The following is a 16,638-nucleotide window of genomic DNA, read 5'->3' as shown; positions in this document are numbered from 1 at the left end:
ATTCTTACAAATTAATTGATTTTTTTAAAATGGCATAATGGAAATAAAAGCAAATATACCAAAAATATATATAATAATGAGTCAGAGTCAAAGTAAGAGTAGTACCAATTATGGAGGATGATTCCCCATTCGGTTTGAACTCACCTGGATGACACTTCCAATATTTCGCTTGGTTACACAGAAACTGCTGCAATTGGAACGTATTTCGCCAGAGTCCAAAAATAAGATTAGGTAATGAGATCTGACAGAAAATACCCAGAAATGGGTGTATAATTAACTCGCAAAAATGGCCGGTCAAAAAAGGGCTTGCTAGAACTATGAAGAAAGGCTTAAAGCAGAGCTTTCTCACTGACTCAGGAAAGACTCAATCATCAGAAATGGTTCGATGAGAGCTTTAATTGAAAAAAAACTTACTTATTTTACTCGTATACAATAAGCCCCATTCTGTAGTCTGGATTTGCCTTGCCTACTAGAACTATACTCTTTTGAGTGCCACCCATCTCTCTTCCCAAAACTCAATTTTCCCAAACTCGACCACTATTGCCCCTACCACCACTGTAATTTGAACCTCCAAACTTGGACAAGTCGCACTTTTCTTCTTTCAAAAATTGAAAAAACTCTCTTGCAACAGAAGGTTGTAATGAGTTTTCATCTGATTCAATCTCACGAAAAAAGCTAGTAAAGAGACACCAAAGGTTCGTTCTTGACATCAACTTCTTGAAAGGTTTAATAATTGAGCGATCAGGGTTTAAAATTTTGTTTTAATTTATTTATTTTTGACATATTTTTATTATTGACGTAAAATTTTTTTCATTTAATAAAAAATGACATGAAAATGATTCGAATTAAATAATCTTATCTAAAAAAATAAATTTAAAATAACTCTGATTAAAAATAAAGATTTCGAAGGACAAACCGACAAGGTGGCTCAAAATTTATGCTGCTTACGTAACTACATGCACTAATGCCAAACCCATTGTTCATTTTCTCCACGTTCCTCCTTTTCACTGGCTGCACCATCAATCTTCCTGCTCCTTTGGCTCCTCCTTTTGCATTTAAAGCCTCAAACGTTTAGCTTTTTTACACGTCATATGCAGGTTTTTTTTTTTTTTCAATACAAAACGCAACCGCTAAAAGAGGTTTGTCATTGGAAGAAACACTGAGCTCACCGGAAAGTGACGTCACCAGCATGAGTTTTGAGGACACGAAGCTGACTTTAGGACTTGCTAGGAGGGGACGGTCTTCCGCTGTTAAGTGCTCTGCAAAACGGGGGTTCGTTGAGACCGTTGATTTTAACCTTGGGAGGTGTAGCAGCAGACCACGTGGTCGTGGTGACACTCATGTTAATAAATCCAGTGCCGGAAAAACACCTCCTGCCAAGTAAGGCTGGCGACTTCCTTTTTCTTCAACTGCTTTTATTTGCTATATTAAATGGTATCAACTTTTCAGTTTTTGACATATTACTGACTAGTATTGATATTAGCTTTAGAGAAAAAAATTAAAAATAATTATGTATATATATATATATATTTGTTAATTTTAAAGATAATAAGATGATTTAATATAAAAAAATAAAAATAATAAAATTTAAAATTTTAATAAAAATCATATATAAATTTAACAAAATTAAAATGTCTTATATTTGATGTATCAATTTAAATTATCATATAGTAATTTTTATATTTTATATATATTTGATATAAAATAGATAAATATAAATATATAAATTATTAGATATATATGTATATTTTTTATGTGTATATAACATTAATTTTTTTTTATTTCTCGAAAACAGATAGAATTAAACTTGTGAAGCTTAAATCACAAGCATTAAAAAGAAAAAGAACATATAATCTTTATGATTGATTTGTGTAATATATTATATGGCTTTGAAGGACACAAGTTGTTGGTTGGCCACCGGTGAGATCATCTAGAAAGAAGGCTACAAATGAGAGCTGTAAGTATGTGAAAGTGGCCGTGGATGGAGCACCATATCTTCGCAAAGTAAACTTAGAAGGTTACTCTAATTACCAAGAGCTGATGAAAGATTTATTACAGAATTTGTTTACCTGCTTCACCATCCGTGAGTATTCGTCCATTAACGTAAAAATATTTTCAAAATATCTTTGCATTAAATGCAGCAATTTATAGAAATATAATAATTTTAAATGCCTACAACCAATCAATGCATTAATCTAGTTAAAAGTGCTAATTAAAAAAAATTAACAGAAATTTAAATTTCTATGATTTTTTTATTCTCGTATTATGGTTTTTTTTATATAAAAATAATATTTATTTACAAAATTCATTTTCAAAAACACTAACTAAACAAGTTTCTTTGATACATTAATCTTTAGCATTTGTCTAATTATTATAGACACCCAATTTGATTTAGGTTCGGATCAATTGAATCTGATCCAAATAGGTAAGATGGGTTCATTTTATTTATTTATTTATTTATATTATTTTTATTTGTTTTTTTTCGTTTATTATTTATTTTTATTATTTACTATTATTTATATTACTATTATTTTTTGATTGATTTTATCTTTTCTTGATTAATTAGGAGATAATGATTAGATTAATTAAAAACAATAAAAAAAAAGTGATGAGAGTAGATTTGGACTTGAATTTGGGGTTGATAGAGTTGAGATTGGATTCAAAGTTTAAATTTCAATCTAAGATGTAATTGAGATTGATTAGAAACTCTTTTGATCAATCCCTATAAATAGATATTGAAACATGCAGGAAGAACATAGAAAAAAAAGAAAGAAGAAAACAGAAGCAAAAAAAACTCAAAGGTGTTAGTAGCGATCGTGGAAGCAGTTTATGAATTTTTTTCAAATTTTTTGGTTTTTTTTTTTGAAAATTTTCTAAAAAATTTCTAGAATCCGATCAAATTTTCGATGACTTTTTCAACGAAACTTAGATTTTTTGACGTGTTTTTTCAGATTTCGATGTGATTTTTTAGAATTTAGTGAAAATTCAACCGGATTCTGAGTTTTTGTTCTAGAGAGAGGGGGGAGAAAATGGGAGAAAAGAGAGAGAAAAGAAGAAAAATCTGAAGGAAGATCGGGTTTCAGCCTTTTATATCCCTGCAAAACGACGTCGTTTCAGAGTTAATAAGACCCCAGGATCCGTGCGTTTTCCATTCGGGCGACCCGACCCATCGCACTGACCCGCTTCAACCCGTTTCGTAGACTCTGCTACTGAGTCAAACGAGCAAAGCCGATTGTCCTCGAGCCACGTTTTGAGCCGTGGTTTCTATCTCAAGCCAAGCCGTTCACAACCACAAGCCGAGCCATTTTTGTTTTTTTGGTATTTTTAATTTTTAATTTTTAATTTTTAATTTTTTTAATTATTTTTTAATTATTTTTTAATTATGTGTTTTGTTATTTTATGAGTATTTTTGCATGATTTAATTTTATAAAAAATAAAATAATAAAAATAAATATTTTGGGAATAAATATTAATTATCCAATGATGAAATTTATAGAAATTTCAAATGATAAATTTTTATAAAATTCATAGGTGAAAATTTTTGTCTAAATTTGTCTCAAATGGTGAAATAATTTAGAAAAAGTTTCAATACCAATAATTAATATTTATCTTCAAACAAAAAAAATATAAAATATAAAAATTTTGGAATTAAATACAAATTATTGAAGGATGAGATTTTTAGAAATTTCAAATGGTAAATTTTTAAGAATTTTTTAGGTGAAATTTTTTTTCTAAATTTGTCTCAAATAGTAGAATAATTTAGATGAAAGTTTCAATAAAAGTAATTGTATTCTTTTTCCAAACAAAAAATTTTGGTTGAAAATATATGATAATTATCCAAGGATGAGATTTTTAGAAATTTCAAATGGTAAATTTTTAATAAATCTCTAGGTGAAAATTTTTCTCTAAATTTGACTCAAATTGTGAAATAATTTAGATAAAATTTTAATAAAAATAATTGTTATATTATTTTCTTTTCAAGAAAAAAAATTTTCTAAATAGGCCTAAATAGTGAAAATTTTAGAAATTCAAAAAAAAAATTTCTAATTTGACCCAAACGGTGGAATAATTAGATTTATTTTCAACAAAAAAATGGTAATGATAATAAAAAATAAATAAACATTTTTTTTTACAACGAAGCATCTTTAAGATATCAAATGAGATGCTTGAATACTCTTGAAGTGAGAAAATATTTTTTAAGAGTTTTATCAAATTGATGAAGAATCTTATAAATTATTTTTAATATTTAACATTAAATATTAAAACCATTAGACTTAAGATCATATAATAAATTCAAAATAATATGGTACCGTCCTTTGGATAGGCATGTGGGGGTGCTATAATTGCTCCATATGTAATCGAATTTTCAAATCCTGTTCTAGTTAGTAGATCCAAACTTATTCTTTTATGGACTCTTAGTCAAGCTTAGGAGATTCTTAAAAAGATAAATTCCTTAGGTGATCAATCACACCTAGATAAAAAAAATTAATAGTGACTCCATTCATTTGTTAAGTCTAGTTATAGATTTATGAAACTATATGTTATGATAATTATAATTAAAGATTAATGAAAAAAATTATATTAGTAGGTCTTTAAGTAATGGTGGGTTTGAAATCGTTTATAGGTAACTCTAACAGGGAGGAAAGTGTGGTGAAGGGAATGGAGTATGTACCAACATATGAAGACAAAGATGGTGACTGGATGTTAGTTGGAGATGTTCCTTGGAAGTAAGTTTAAATATTAATAACAATATTTACTACTATTTTGTTTATTGTACTTTGATGGTGCAACATGCACTTAACTTCAGATATTTCTGTCTCTTTATTGTTTGCAGCTTAATTATAATTTGAAAATATTCCCTCATATTTATTATCATTTTGATCTTATTTTTGCTTACTCTCCGAATCTTTATTAATGCTGCTTAATAATTAATTGATGTTAACTATTCTATAATTCCCATGTGCACTAGGGGACCTCATATGATATGTTAAATTGGATTCGAATTTGGGTATTATACTTGTTAGTTCATGCAGTTATTTGTAAGAGATGATATATAATATATTTAGAATTCAAATATTCATTGTGACATACATTATAAAAAAAATGGGTTCATTAATTTTTTTAGTCCGACCAAAATTATTTCATGAAAATGGCATCTAAGTACAACTTTGGTGGTTGGTTGTTGTCATGATTCAATTTAGGAAATTCCTAATAATTTTCATTATAAGAGGATGTTCATAGAATCTTGCAAGCGTATCCGGTTGGTGAAAAGCTCAGAGGCTGCAGGCTTAACCTTAGGTAATATAAACATGATTTAATCCTCACTTTTGTAATCTTCATCTTCATTAACAATACTTTTCTTTTTTTCTTTTGGTAACTGAAACTTTTTATTGAAACTTTGTATTGATTAATTGATGCAGTATCAAAGGCTTCTTCTTCTAATCCAAAATGCTGGAGCCCAAGTTGAGAATCAGATAAATCAGTTTTTGTTTCTTTTTTTTTTTTTTAAAGAAATATTATAGTCCTTACAAAGGAAAAATAATATGACTCGAAATCAAGACTTCTATATCATCATAAAACTTATTTAATCACTAAACCAAGAAACGAAAGACAGATGTTGTTTCTTTGAATGTACGAGGAGCATGAATGCATTTATTCAGAGGAAACATCTTTTTAGTTTTTTCATATTCCTTTAGCATCTGCCTTTCTTTTAACTTGGGTGAAACCCAGTTGTAATTATGTTAGATTCCCAACAATAAATCTGTTTTTTATGAACAGAGAGCAAGAATTTCAAGATTCTTATAAAATGGAATTTAATGATAGCAAAGCAATTGACAACCCAACTTGTTTAATTTGCTTCACTTCCAAAAGAGTTGTTCAAAATAAAGAGATCAATGAGATGTTGAATTTTTTGTACTGTTTACATAAGTATCACTTTTTTTTTGGCCAAACACACTATTATCACTTTGAAGTAAAACTCTTGTTTGTTTGTTTTATAGTGACAATGCTTACTGCCCCACTTCAATGGCTTGTTCTTTTTCCTTTTTTTCCGAAGAGTAAAGCTTACGGAATAGACACTGTCATTTTTCTAGGTGACATCCTCATTTCCTTTTGTACTCCAACAGATAATGATGTACTTACTGCTATTATGATTGTACATTGTTCAGCTTCGAGTCATTATATATTCGAGTTAATTAATATTTGAATCGGGTAAATTCAGTTTATCATTATTATCTTATTTGTAGGTTTGGAGTAATATTCAATAACATCTCATTAAGTCTTATAACCCATATTCGGAGGTCAATTACATGAAAACTTAAATAAAAAAATTAAATTAAATTGTAGTTTGAATTTTTTTGCACTATTAATTTTTATCAACAATCATTTTTTCATATAATTTTTTAACTATCAAATCAGTTTTTATTACTTATATTCATATTTTTCATAATCTACCTCTAAATGTTTTGATTTTTTTTTATATCTAAAAACTTAATTCTTCTAATCAATGCATAGTTAAGCTTATGTTTCACATATCCAAACCATAACAAATGACCCTTTCTAGTCTTTTTTTCGATTCGGACTACCCCTAATTTTTTTGAATCTTTTCATTTATGATTTTATCTCTTATAGTTTTATCACACATCCATTTAAGTATCATCATCTCTACTACGTTTATTTTTTTCTCATATTATTTTTTAATAACTCAACACTCAATTTCATATAGTAGTGTAGGTATTACAGTTGTTCTATACAATTTTACTTTTAACTTCAAAGACATATTACGATCACACAAAACACCCGAAACATTTCATCATTTTGCCTATCTTATTTGAATTTTATGTTTGACATCTACTTCTATCTTAATATCACTTTGAATAATTGATCTCAAATATCAAAATTGACTATTCTTTGATACTCATAACTATTCAACTTAATCACATTAGTACTCACTTTCTTGTGACTACTAAACATACATTCATTTATTCAGTTAGATCTATTCAATTTAAAACTTTGAGACTCTAATATATTCCTTTATAATTTTAACTTCGTATTAAAGATATCACAAGTTTCAACAATTAAAATTATATTATTAACAAATAACATAAACTATGACATTTTATTTTACATACGTCTAGTGAGTTCATCAATAACTAATGTAAAATGTAAAAGACTTAATATTGAACCTTGATGTAATCTTCAAATAATAAAAAAATTATTTGTCATGCCCTCAAGCATCCATATATTCGTTATCAATCCTTTAGACAATGTTACCGATAAGCACGTAGAGTTTGACAATTTTTTATCATGAGAAATTTGGGAGGAAAGATCAATTAAGAAAAACTATTATTGTTTTTCAAATAATTGCTATCATTAGAAAAATAAATTGTTATTATACGTTTGTTTTATTTGTGAAAGTAGGAGGACAAATATGTAAGTTGATGAGGTACAATCTACCTTCCTAGGATTCCATGGTCTGGCGAAGGCAAATTATTATGTCGTTGAAGCGCAAAAACTCTGTCGACTCTATTATTGTAACAAAGCCTAATGTGTTCAGCGGCAGCCTAAAAGAACAAAAAAAAAAAAAAAAAACCATTAAAATCGAAAGGTGGTAAGTTCAATTATATCATAAAAACAATTTTGCATCTCATTATTGCATGATTGAAAGTAATTCTTACTAAATTCCTTTCATTAGCTAAAGAAAATCTATATTACTTTCCCTTAGCCCCTCCAAAAAATAATAAAAACTTGAAAAGGTGCCATTAAATGATGAGTGGCGATCAAAGTTTCCAAAGTTTTACCCAAGAGATCAATTGAAAAAAATAGAAACAAGTACTCAAAAGAGAAAAAAATAGAAACAAGTACTCAAAAGAGATGACAAACTTAATCATTAATTATTGTTATACTAATAATAATTCCCTTGTTAAAAAGAAAAAGGAAAATTTTTTACCATATGAATGTCGTTGGTTGGATGACTAGTGCCTGCAATTTTCTCAGAAAATGCCACACCTATCATTCTCTTCAATCAAGGAACCCAACTGTTCATCTTTCATGGAGATCCAACACCAGCAACCTACTCTATCTTTATCACTTTCAAACTCAAACTCAAACTCAAACTCCAACCCATTTTCTTCCCTGACTCTGAAACTAATGAAAAAGCAAAATGCTGTCTTTATCTGAAGTCTAAACCATTTTGTGAGTTTTTCTCTTTCACTTCTTTCTTTGTTAAAAACTTCTTGTTTTTTTCTTTTTCTTTCTCTTCCAACTTAATCTTATCTTTGACAGCTCAACAAATACAGGTTTTTTCTCTTTTCTTTTTATGTCTTTATTTTTGGCTTAACTGCATGATTGGTTTACTTGTTGGTCCTTGAGGGTCAAAATATTTAGCTAAATTTATGTTTAATGATGACATTTTGTGTTGGTACTTTCTACCTTGTTTTAGTTCATAGTTTTGTCAGTTACAAAGTTGTAATTTTTGATAAATGAGATCTGGGTTTCTATTCATTTGTCATAAGCTTGTGAGTTGGTGTTAGATCATTGGTGATTTACTCTCTGGTTCACTTTATTTTACCAGATCAGAAGTTCATATGGCTATCCTGTTATGAAACAAAATTCTATATCGTCTTTTACAATTTATCAACAATATTGCTGCTGTGAGGCCCCTGTTTCTTTCTAAAGTTTATGACTTTCTTTCTAAGGAACTTAGTTTTCAAGTTGTATGGCATCAAAGTGAGAGCTTTAGCTTGATTTATTTGCTGTCTTTGAAGAATGATGCTGGTGGCTGTTGTGACACTGTAATTTGGGGTAATTGCTTTACTGAATTTTCTTCATGTTTTCATTTTTGTCATCAGTTTCTGTGGATAAAAGCTAAATCCTAGTATCTGATAATTATTACATACTCTAGCTTAGATTCCTATAGATTGGAAACTTTCAAAGCTTACACCTGTAAAGAAATGTTGTTGCAAAACTAGTCACTTTTTAAAATTTAGTACTCCTAAAAGCAAAAATGTATCTAATTTTACCAGAAGGAATAGTTTAATTTTAAGCTTTTTTTTTTTTTTTTAAATCCAAACATATAAGTATCTGGCTGTCTTTGGCATGATAATACCTGGAATTAAGGATAGATGCCTCTTTTTAATGACATTGTGAATTTTCCTCAATTTTATTTGCTGCATTGAATATTATGCTTGTTGGTATTTCACTTTGATCCTATGAATATATTTTTCAATCAGAATTATAGCCTGTTATGAATCTTAGTATGATTTCTCTTGCTGACTACTAAATCAATATGGTTGAAATGTTACAAGGGAATCCTTTGCTTGGTAAATTATTATTATGACACAAAATTCTTTTTGTTCTTAATTTTTTTCTAGCATATTGATGCCATCCCTATTTCACTTACAAATTGAGTCACTGTAAGTCTGTAACTATTGTAATGTGATTCAGGCAGTTTGAGTTGCAGGAAGTCGCTTTGTTGCCATCATGCTCAAACAAATTCTAAGCAAACTTCAACGGAAGTTGCAAAAATCTGACTCATTAGATTCTGCTGGAATTGATTCTGGTAACCATACTTCTAACTCAGGCAACGGAGTTCAATGTACAAATATTGGGAATAGTATATCAAGTCGACTAAGTGTTGTTAAAAAGGTGTCCTCAGCTGTTTTTCCTGCTAGCATCATGGCTGGAGTGGAGGCTGTAGAGCCGAATCTATCTTTCAAGGATGTTTCAAATCCACAGAAGCAGAACCTGTTTATCACTAAATTGAACCTGTGCTGTGAGGTTTCTGATTTCAGTGATCCAGATAAAACTACTGCTGAGCAAGATCTCAAACGTCAAACATTGATAGAGGTTGTGGATTTTGTTTCTTCGGGGTCTGCGAAATTCAACGAACCAGCAATTGCTGCAATGAGTAAAATGTGTGCCATTAACCTGTTCAGAGTTTTTCCACCTAAATATCGCTCTAATAGCACTAGTGAAGCAGAAGATGAAGAACCAATGTTTGATCCCGGCTGGCCCAATTTGCAACTTGTATATGATCTACTTCTTCAGTTTATCAGCTATAGTTCTCTTGAGTCAAAGGTGGCTAAAAAGTATGTAGATCATTCTTTTATTTTGAGATTACTTGACCTCTTTGAGTCTGAGGATCCCCGGGAAAGAGACTGTTTGAAAACAATTCTGCATGGGATTTATGGGAAATTCATGGTGCACAGGCCCTTTGTGAGAAAAGCTGTTAGCAATATCATCTATCGTTTCATTTTTGAAACCGAAAGGCATAATGGTATTGCTGAGCTCTTGGAGATTTTTGGAAGTATTATTAGTGGGTTTGCTATACCATTGAAGGAGGAGCACAAAATGTTTTTGTGGAAAGCCCTTATTCCTCTACACAAACCAAAATCAGTGGGTCTCTATCATCAGCAATTAACATACTGTGTTGTACAGTTTATAGAAAAGGATCCAAAGTTAGCTAATAGCGTGATTAAGGGGCTGTTAAAGTACTGGCCAGTTACAAATAGCCAGAAGGAGTTGATGTATATAAGTGAGTTAGAAGAGATTTTGGAGATGACTAGCATGGCTGAGTTCCAAAAGATAATGGTTCCAGTGTTTCGGCGTATTGCATGCTGCTTAAACAGCTTCCATTACCAGGTAAATTTTCCTCATCCAATCACTATATATGAGAAAAATGTTAACGTTCATGTGGCTGTGTTCTTATGCTAACTGATTGATGATACCTCCACCCCTTGCTGGAGTGCTATATATGCTCTTTAAGGGAAAGAGGCAAATTGGTTTACAGACACATGAAATTTCCATATACTGAACTGTATGGTAGTTCAATTTTAGTAACAGAAATTTGATGAAATTCGATGCATTTTGTTGGTGTTAGTATTTCTCTTTGCATATTCGATCTATATTCACTAGACCAATTAATTGAATGGCAATGGCTGTCATGCAGCCAAATGGCAATATGAAATTGTTTTCACCTTTTTCTTTCCACTTTTTCAGGTGGCTGAACGAGCCCACTTGCTATGGAACAATGAGCATATCCTTAATCTTATTACGCATAATCGCCAGGTGATATTTCCTCTTGTCTTTCCTGCCCTTGAGCGGAATTCCCAGGGTCATTGGAACCAAGCTGTGCTTCACCTGACACAAAACATAAGAAAGATGTTGTGTCAGGTGGATGAAGAGCTTGTGCTTGCCTGCCAGCGTAAGTTGGAGGAGGAAAACTCCCAATTGAGTGAGGCAGCTGAGAAGAGGAAACTAACATGGGAACACCTGGAAACTGCTGCCCGTTTCCAACCTGCAGCTGATAACATCATACCTCCTTTAAAACCAGCCACATGCGCTGTTGCCTGTTAATTACTCGAGTAACCCTGTTGGGAAAAAGAAAAAAAAAATGCATATATGTAAATCAGCTGCTCTGATTGCAGTGTTGGACCTTCCGGAATTAGGCCTAGTTTGTGATGCTAAAATTGCTGTACTGAAATGATTAGTGATGCTACTGCCTCAAAAAATTTATAGGCACTGAGTTGTTGTGTTGCAAGTATATTTATCTATCATGGGCTTCTTTTATCTGTCCGTATTAGACGAGAAAATTTAAAACATTCACGGATATGAAAAAAAGACAAAAAGTGACGAGTTAAAATTTTAATAAAATTATAAGTTTAAAAAAATAAAAAATGTATTTTATATTTTAAAACATTCACGGATATGAAAAAAAGACAAAAAGTGACGAGTTAAAATTTTAATAAAATTATAAGTTTAAAAAAATAAAAAATGTATTTTATATTTTTCATGTTAATATAAATTATAAAATATGATGTAAATCATAAATTATTAGCGTTTTATTATACGTTCATATTTTGTTAATACATTATAGGCATGGTCGATGCTTTCATACGAAAATAACTTTCATTATAGCTATGGATGATGCTTCCATACAAAAATATCTTTCAGCGATGAGACTTCATACAAAAATGCCTGAATTTACTGCTAGTGGAACAACACGCCCAACAAAAAGCTGGGTCATGTACTTTGGGCTGTTCATTGGGCCCAATCAATGGGGTGAAGTTCTTTCGGTTTGTTCTTTAAGCCTGAATAGAACAAAATATTTTTCTAGAGGATTTAAAGCCAATGTGAACGCGGAAGTGGGAGCTAAAAATTTGGACCACACCATTGCTAAAAACTATCTTGCAGTTCAGGGCTGAGGATTTGTGGACCACCATGGATGTAAACCACGGATTCCAACGACTCACATCAATTTCACATTTTTATAGTATTTGAAACTGTAGAGATTGAAATTTGGTAAACTTTTTATTATTAACATTTTAAATTTTCATATTTAGGTTTGGCATTTTTTCCTTCTTTCAAAGCCACATGACCATCAGTTATTGATTCCTTCACAAAATTATTCATGTTAGTGAAAAAATCATAAGTATTTTAAAAAACTTAATCATTATTTCTTATTAATATTATTAAATCCAGACTAAAAAAACAATTGTAATCCCCCCTCCCTCCCCAAGCCCATCCTCCTTTCTTTCGGCTGTCTGCTCTTCCTTGTTTCAAAAATAGACAAATAAAGCTGATTATTGAGTTGGGTCGAAGCTGTTTATAAACAAATTTGTCATTTGTGGTCGCTAGCAACTGCAGACTGCTGGTATCACCACTCAGGTACTCATCAGCCACTACTATGTGTCTTTGTAATGCACAGATTGCACGCTTGTACTAATTATTATTATGATGGAAGAGAAGAATATCAGCCCAACCACAAGTCCACAGCTACCCAATTAACCAATCATCATACAGAAATATGGAAACCCAAAAGTGAGCTAGGTTTCTTTTTTTTTTTTTTTGAGCAAAATTGTAGTATCGAAAAGCAAATCAAGCATATCCCCTTGTCCATATGCAGGATAAATCTCTATAAAAACCTACCATATCAGGCTTTCTTCTATGCAGAAATCTTCTCCTTAGCTTCTCTTTCTGTACATTTTTCAGACACATTTTCTTGGAGAGAACTGAAACAATGTCACTCTGGCAACATATTCGGAGCCGCCATCAGGAAAAAGGCGTCATTTACGCTATGTATATATAAATATTAAATAAATACTACTAATTTTTTTTAGCAATGAAGATTTTTAATTGTTTTCTATTCTTTTTTTTGGAATGCAGCTTGTTTACATGTTGTTGCTGTTTCTGCTGCTACGAGACTCTAGAGTTTATCTTGGACCATGGGACGCGTTTCCTGCCTCTCCTTTGAGCCAATGTTTTCCATTCCATCACTCGTTTCTTGTTTCTGACAAGATCAGTACCTGATCTTTTTGTTATCTAATTAATAAATATGAGTGTAGCAATCCAACAATAATTTAGTTTATTTTGATGGTAAAAGAGTAGTCGACTTAAGATAAGACGTGTTTCCACACGCCTTAAGTTTGATTTTCTCAAGTACCGAATGTTATTCGATTTGTCTTCTTGATAATGTAAGAATTCGGAGTTTATTCATATATTAACTGACAGTTTATCATAAAAGAAAGCTGATAATGTCAGTTTGATTACAGTTTTTGTTTGGTTTTCCTGTATGTTGGACAGGTTGTGTCACTTTTGCATGTGTAAACCTTAAACCAACTGATTCCAATGCGTGATCTAGATGTGGTGACTTCAGTCACAACTCTGCTTCTCTTCCATCTTCTAAATGGTTTTGTCTTCTAAATCCATAACCAAAGGATTTTTATGAAGTCGATATGTACTCTGTTATACCAACTTCACAGGTCACGAAGAAACTAAACATTCAGGATTACAGCAAGCAAATATGAAGCAACAATCTTGAGATGAGACCTGATTAATTCCCATACATAAATATGGGTTTAGAATATGTACAGGCATGCAAATGAATTTGAAGCCAGCAATTTGATCAGCAGAACTGCGAGAATATTGTTATATTGACTTATTATCTCAAGAATTATGCTAAGACCTGAAACCTTAATTCATTATCCAGCTATTCGGTACGAAGTTTTCCAACAAATGATAGATCTTGACATATAATTTTGAAGGAATAAAAAATATATATAATATACTTTATTTTATTTTTCTTAAGATATATTTTATCATATTTATTAATATATATGTGTGTGCAAACAATATGCAAATAAAAATATGATGAACTCATAAAATTATAAAACAAAAATATTACTATATCAACATTATACTTTTGATAATAACATGATTTACAATTAATGATAGAATTATTAATTATACGAGATTTTAGTAAATTATAAGAAAATTTTTCGATTCCTTTGATAATTTAAAATTGAAATAAAAAGAAGTATGAATAAATCAATCATTAACTATTTTATCAAAATAAAAAAAAAAACTAAATATATTTTTAAAAGAATGAAGATAAATTTTTGAGATTGAAAGTTAATTATGATTAAATTATCTTTCGGTAAAGTAATTTCAATATGATTTTTTTTGTTAAAAAAATTACAACATGTGATAAAAATTTAAAGTAAAAATAAAAGTGAAAATTACATGGAAAGAAAGAATTGTAGTAATCTAAATCTTCTCAACTTCGACCCCCCTTTATCAAGAAAAAGAAAAAAAAAAAACACACATTTGGTATATTTGGTTGAAAACTTGAATTTTATTGAAAAAATTAAAAAATTAATTTAACTTTCGTTAAATTAATCTGATTGTGATTTAAAATGTAATAAATCTCGTTAGCAATCTCAGTGGTGTTGGGGTTTCCAACAACCATGTAAATGGTCAGGAATTCATGATGTTGTAACTTGTAAGCACATTTTCTAGTTTCATAATCATGGCACCCTAAAAGCTCTTTGGTGCAGAACCCGCGACACTTTCTAACTAATAGTCCCATAACCTTTAAAAAAAAAGAAAATTCCATTAACTCACCTAAGCTTCAAACCATGCAAGACAAATTTGTCAATGATGACGGAAAAGGTTGGAATGAAATGCATGTGATCCCAGTATTATGTAATAAATATTATTGATAATATATTGGAAAGATATAGATATAATTTCCGTCTGTTTCCTGCAATGTCCCAGTCCAGGAATGATCAAATTCAAACTAAATTATCGTTTTGCAGGGATTAATAAACCAGATAGAGCATTGCTCAGATGAGAAGCTTCCCTTGAAGTTTCCTCGTGAGTCTTCTTGTGCATCTTTTTGCATCGTTAAGTACTTAAGTTTTGCGTTAGACACTAAAATCTGAACCACTTTCAGACACCAATTAAGATAGATAATAATGTATGTGTCACGGATCGAGACTTAAGCTTCGAATTTACGCGGTTTTGAAATCCGGGCATTCATTCTTTCGGTGTCATGGATCAACTTTCCTATCATGGTTCACACCCTTGTGAGGTATTGTCCGCTCTGATCCTTCTTGGCCTCACGGTTTTGTAGGAGCCTTCTTGTCACGGTTCACATTTTTATGAGGTAATGTCCGCTCTGGCCCCCATTGACCTCACGGTTTTGTCCTACAAAAGATAGGATTTTGTAGGAGCCTTCCTGTCACGGTTCACACCTTTGTGAGGTATTGTCCGCTCTGACCCCCATTGGCCTCACGATTTTATCCTACAAAAAGTGCCTCACAAGGAAGAGGTGGTGTGAACCCTTTTATACCCCAGTGACCCTCTTATTATGTTCAATGTGAGATTCGTGACTCTTCCTTAGGTCCGTGACATTCTTCTCCGGGCATTCACTCTTCCGGTGTCATGGATCAGCCTTTCTGTCACAGTTCACACCCTTGTGAGGTATTGTCCACTTTAGTCCCTCTTGGCCTCACGGTTTTGTAGAAGCTTTCCTGTCACAGTTCACACAAGAAAGAGGAGGTGTGAACCCTTTTATACCCCAGTGACCTTCCTATTATGTTCGATGTGGGATTCGCGACTCTTCCTTAGGTCCGTGACATTCTCCTCCGGGCATTCACTCTTCCGGTGTCATGGATCAGCCTTCCTGTCACAGTTCACACCTTTGTGAGGTATTGTCCACTCTGGTCCCTCTTGGCCTCACGATTTTGTAGAAGCTTTCCTGTCATGATTCACACCTTTGTGAGGTATTGTCCGCTTTGACCCCCATTGGCCTCACGATTTTGTCCTACAAAAGGTGCAATTTTGTAGGAGCCTTCCTATCACGGTTCACACCTTTGTGAGGTATTGTCCGTTCTGGCCCCCATTGACCTCACAGTTTTATCCTACAAAAGGTGCCTCACAAGAAAAAAGTGATGTGAACCCTTTTATACCCCAGTGACCCTCTTATTATGTTCGATGTGGGATTCAGGACTCTTCCTTAGGTCCGTGACATTCTCCTCCACCTAACCTCGTGACGCTCTTATCATGGAGGCTGGTCACCCTGCCTACCTCCCTCGAGGAGCTTGACGTGGATCGAACGGTTTAAGACTGACTCTGATATCACTTGTCATGGGTTGAGACTTAAGCTCCGAACCTGCACGGCTCCGGAACCCGGGCATTCACCCTTCCGATGTCTCGGATCAGCCTTCCTGTCACGGTTCATACCCTTGTAAGGTATTGTCCTCTCTGACCCCCTCTGGCCTCACTGTTTTATCCTACAAAAGGCATCTCACAAGAAAGAGGTGGTATGAACATTTTTATATCCCAGTGACCCTCTTA

The 16,638-nt window shown here is 31.9% G+C and overlaps 2 protein-coding genes and 1 long non-coding RNA gene across 16 annotated transcripts; all 3 read left to right on the top strand.

Moving 5' to 3' along the window:
* The first annotated feature begins 642 nt into the window (after positions 1-642).
* Positions 643-6,138, top strand: LOC111300845 (auxin-responsive protein IAA15-like). Of its 3 annotated transcripts, none has more exons than XR_016329498.1 (5): positions 643-1,380; positions 1,896-2,017; positions 4,625-4,727; positions 5,202-5,298; positions 5,421-6,138. XR_016329498.1 is itself a non-coding variant. In XM_089746805.1 (4 exons), exons 1-4 carry the CDS (start codon positions 1,190-1,192, stop codon positions 5,239-5,241), a joined length of 522 nt encoding a protein of 173 aa, XP_089602931.1. In that variant the 5' UTR covers positions 995-1,189; the 3' UTR covers positions 5,242-6,138. The 3 variants fall into 3 exon arrangements, 1 of the variants encoding a protein (XP_089602931.1); XR_016329497.1 differs by having other exon boundaries at positions 996-1,380; positions 1,896-2,083; XM_089746805.1 differs by having other exon boundaries at positions 995-1,380; positions 1,896-2,083; positions 5,202-6,138.
* Positions 6,139-7,930: 1,792 nt separating this feature from the next.
* LOC111300332 (serine/threonine protein phosphatase 2A 57 kDa regulatory subunit B' kappa isoform-like) lies at positions 7,931-11,568 on the top strand. Of its 12 annotated transcripts, none has more exons than XM_089747108.1 (4): positions 7,931-8,193; positions 8,697-8,802; positions 9,445-10,641; positions 10,999-11,568. In XM_089747108.1, exons 3-4 carry the CDS (start codon positions 9,481-9,483, stop codon positions 11,353-11,355), a joined length of 1,518 nt encoding a protein of 505 aa, XP_089603234.1. In that variant the 5' UTR covers positions 7,931-8,193; positions 8,697-8,802; positions 9,445-9,480; the 3' UTR covers positions 11,356-11,568. The 12 variants fall into 12 exon arrangements, with proteins under 12 accessions (XP_089603234.1, XP_022751702.2, XP_089603237.1 ...); XM_022895967.2 differs by having other exon boundaries at positions 7,954-8,193; positions 8,705-8,802; XM_089747107.1 differs by having other exon boundaries at positions 7,979-8,193; positions 8,573-8,802; positions 9,449-10,641.
* An 810-nt stretch (positions 11,569-12,378) lies between these two features.
* Positions 12,379-13,549, top strand: LOC149513642 (uncharacterized). The gene is made up of 2 exons (XR_016329496.1): positions 12,379-13,077; positions 13,165-13,549. It is a non-coding gene; the product is annotated as an uncharacterized LOC149513642 (long non-coding RNA).
* Positions 13,550-16,638: the final 3,089 nt, after the last annotated feature.

The sequence above is a fragment of the Durio zibethinus genome, chromosome 18, assembly GCF_047325235.1.
Source record: "Durio zibethinus cultivar Kanyao isolate XHJ-2024 chromosome 18, ASM4732523v1, whole genome shotgun sequence".
In the NCBI taxonomy this organism is placed as follows: Eukaryota; Viridiplantae; Streptophyta; class Magnoliopsida; order Malvales; family Malvaceae; genus Durio; species Durio zibethinus.
Note: the sequence above shows the minus strand (reverse complement) of the source record. Positions and strands in the feature narration are given on the sequence as shown.

Coding starts and splice junctions, on each gene's coding strand:
- LOC111300845 (XM_089746805.1), top strand. CDS start 1,190: ATGAGTTTTGAGGACACGAAGCTGACTTTAGGACTTGCTAGGAGGGGA. Junction 1,381..1,895: donor GGAAAAACACCTCCTGCCAA/GTAAGGCTGGCG, acceptor ATGGCTTTGAAG/GACACAAGTTGTTGGTTGGC. Junction 4,728..5,201: donor GTTGGAGATGTTCCTTGGAA/GTAAGTTTAAAT, acceptor GATTCAATTTAG/GAAATTCCTAATAATTTTCA.
- LOC111300332 (XM_089747108.1), top strand. CDS start 9,481: ATGCTCAAACAAATTCTAAGCAAACTTCAACGGAAGTTGCAAAAATCT. Junction 10,642..10,998: donor TAAACAGCTTCCATTACCAG/GTAAATTTTCCT, acceptor CCACTTTTTCAG/GTGGCTGAACGAGCCCACTT.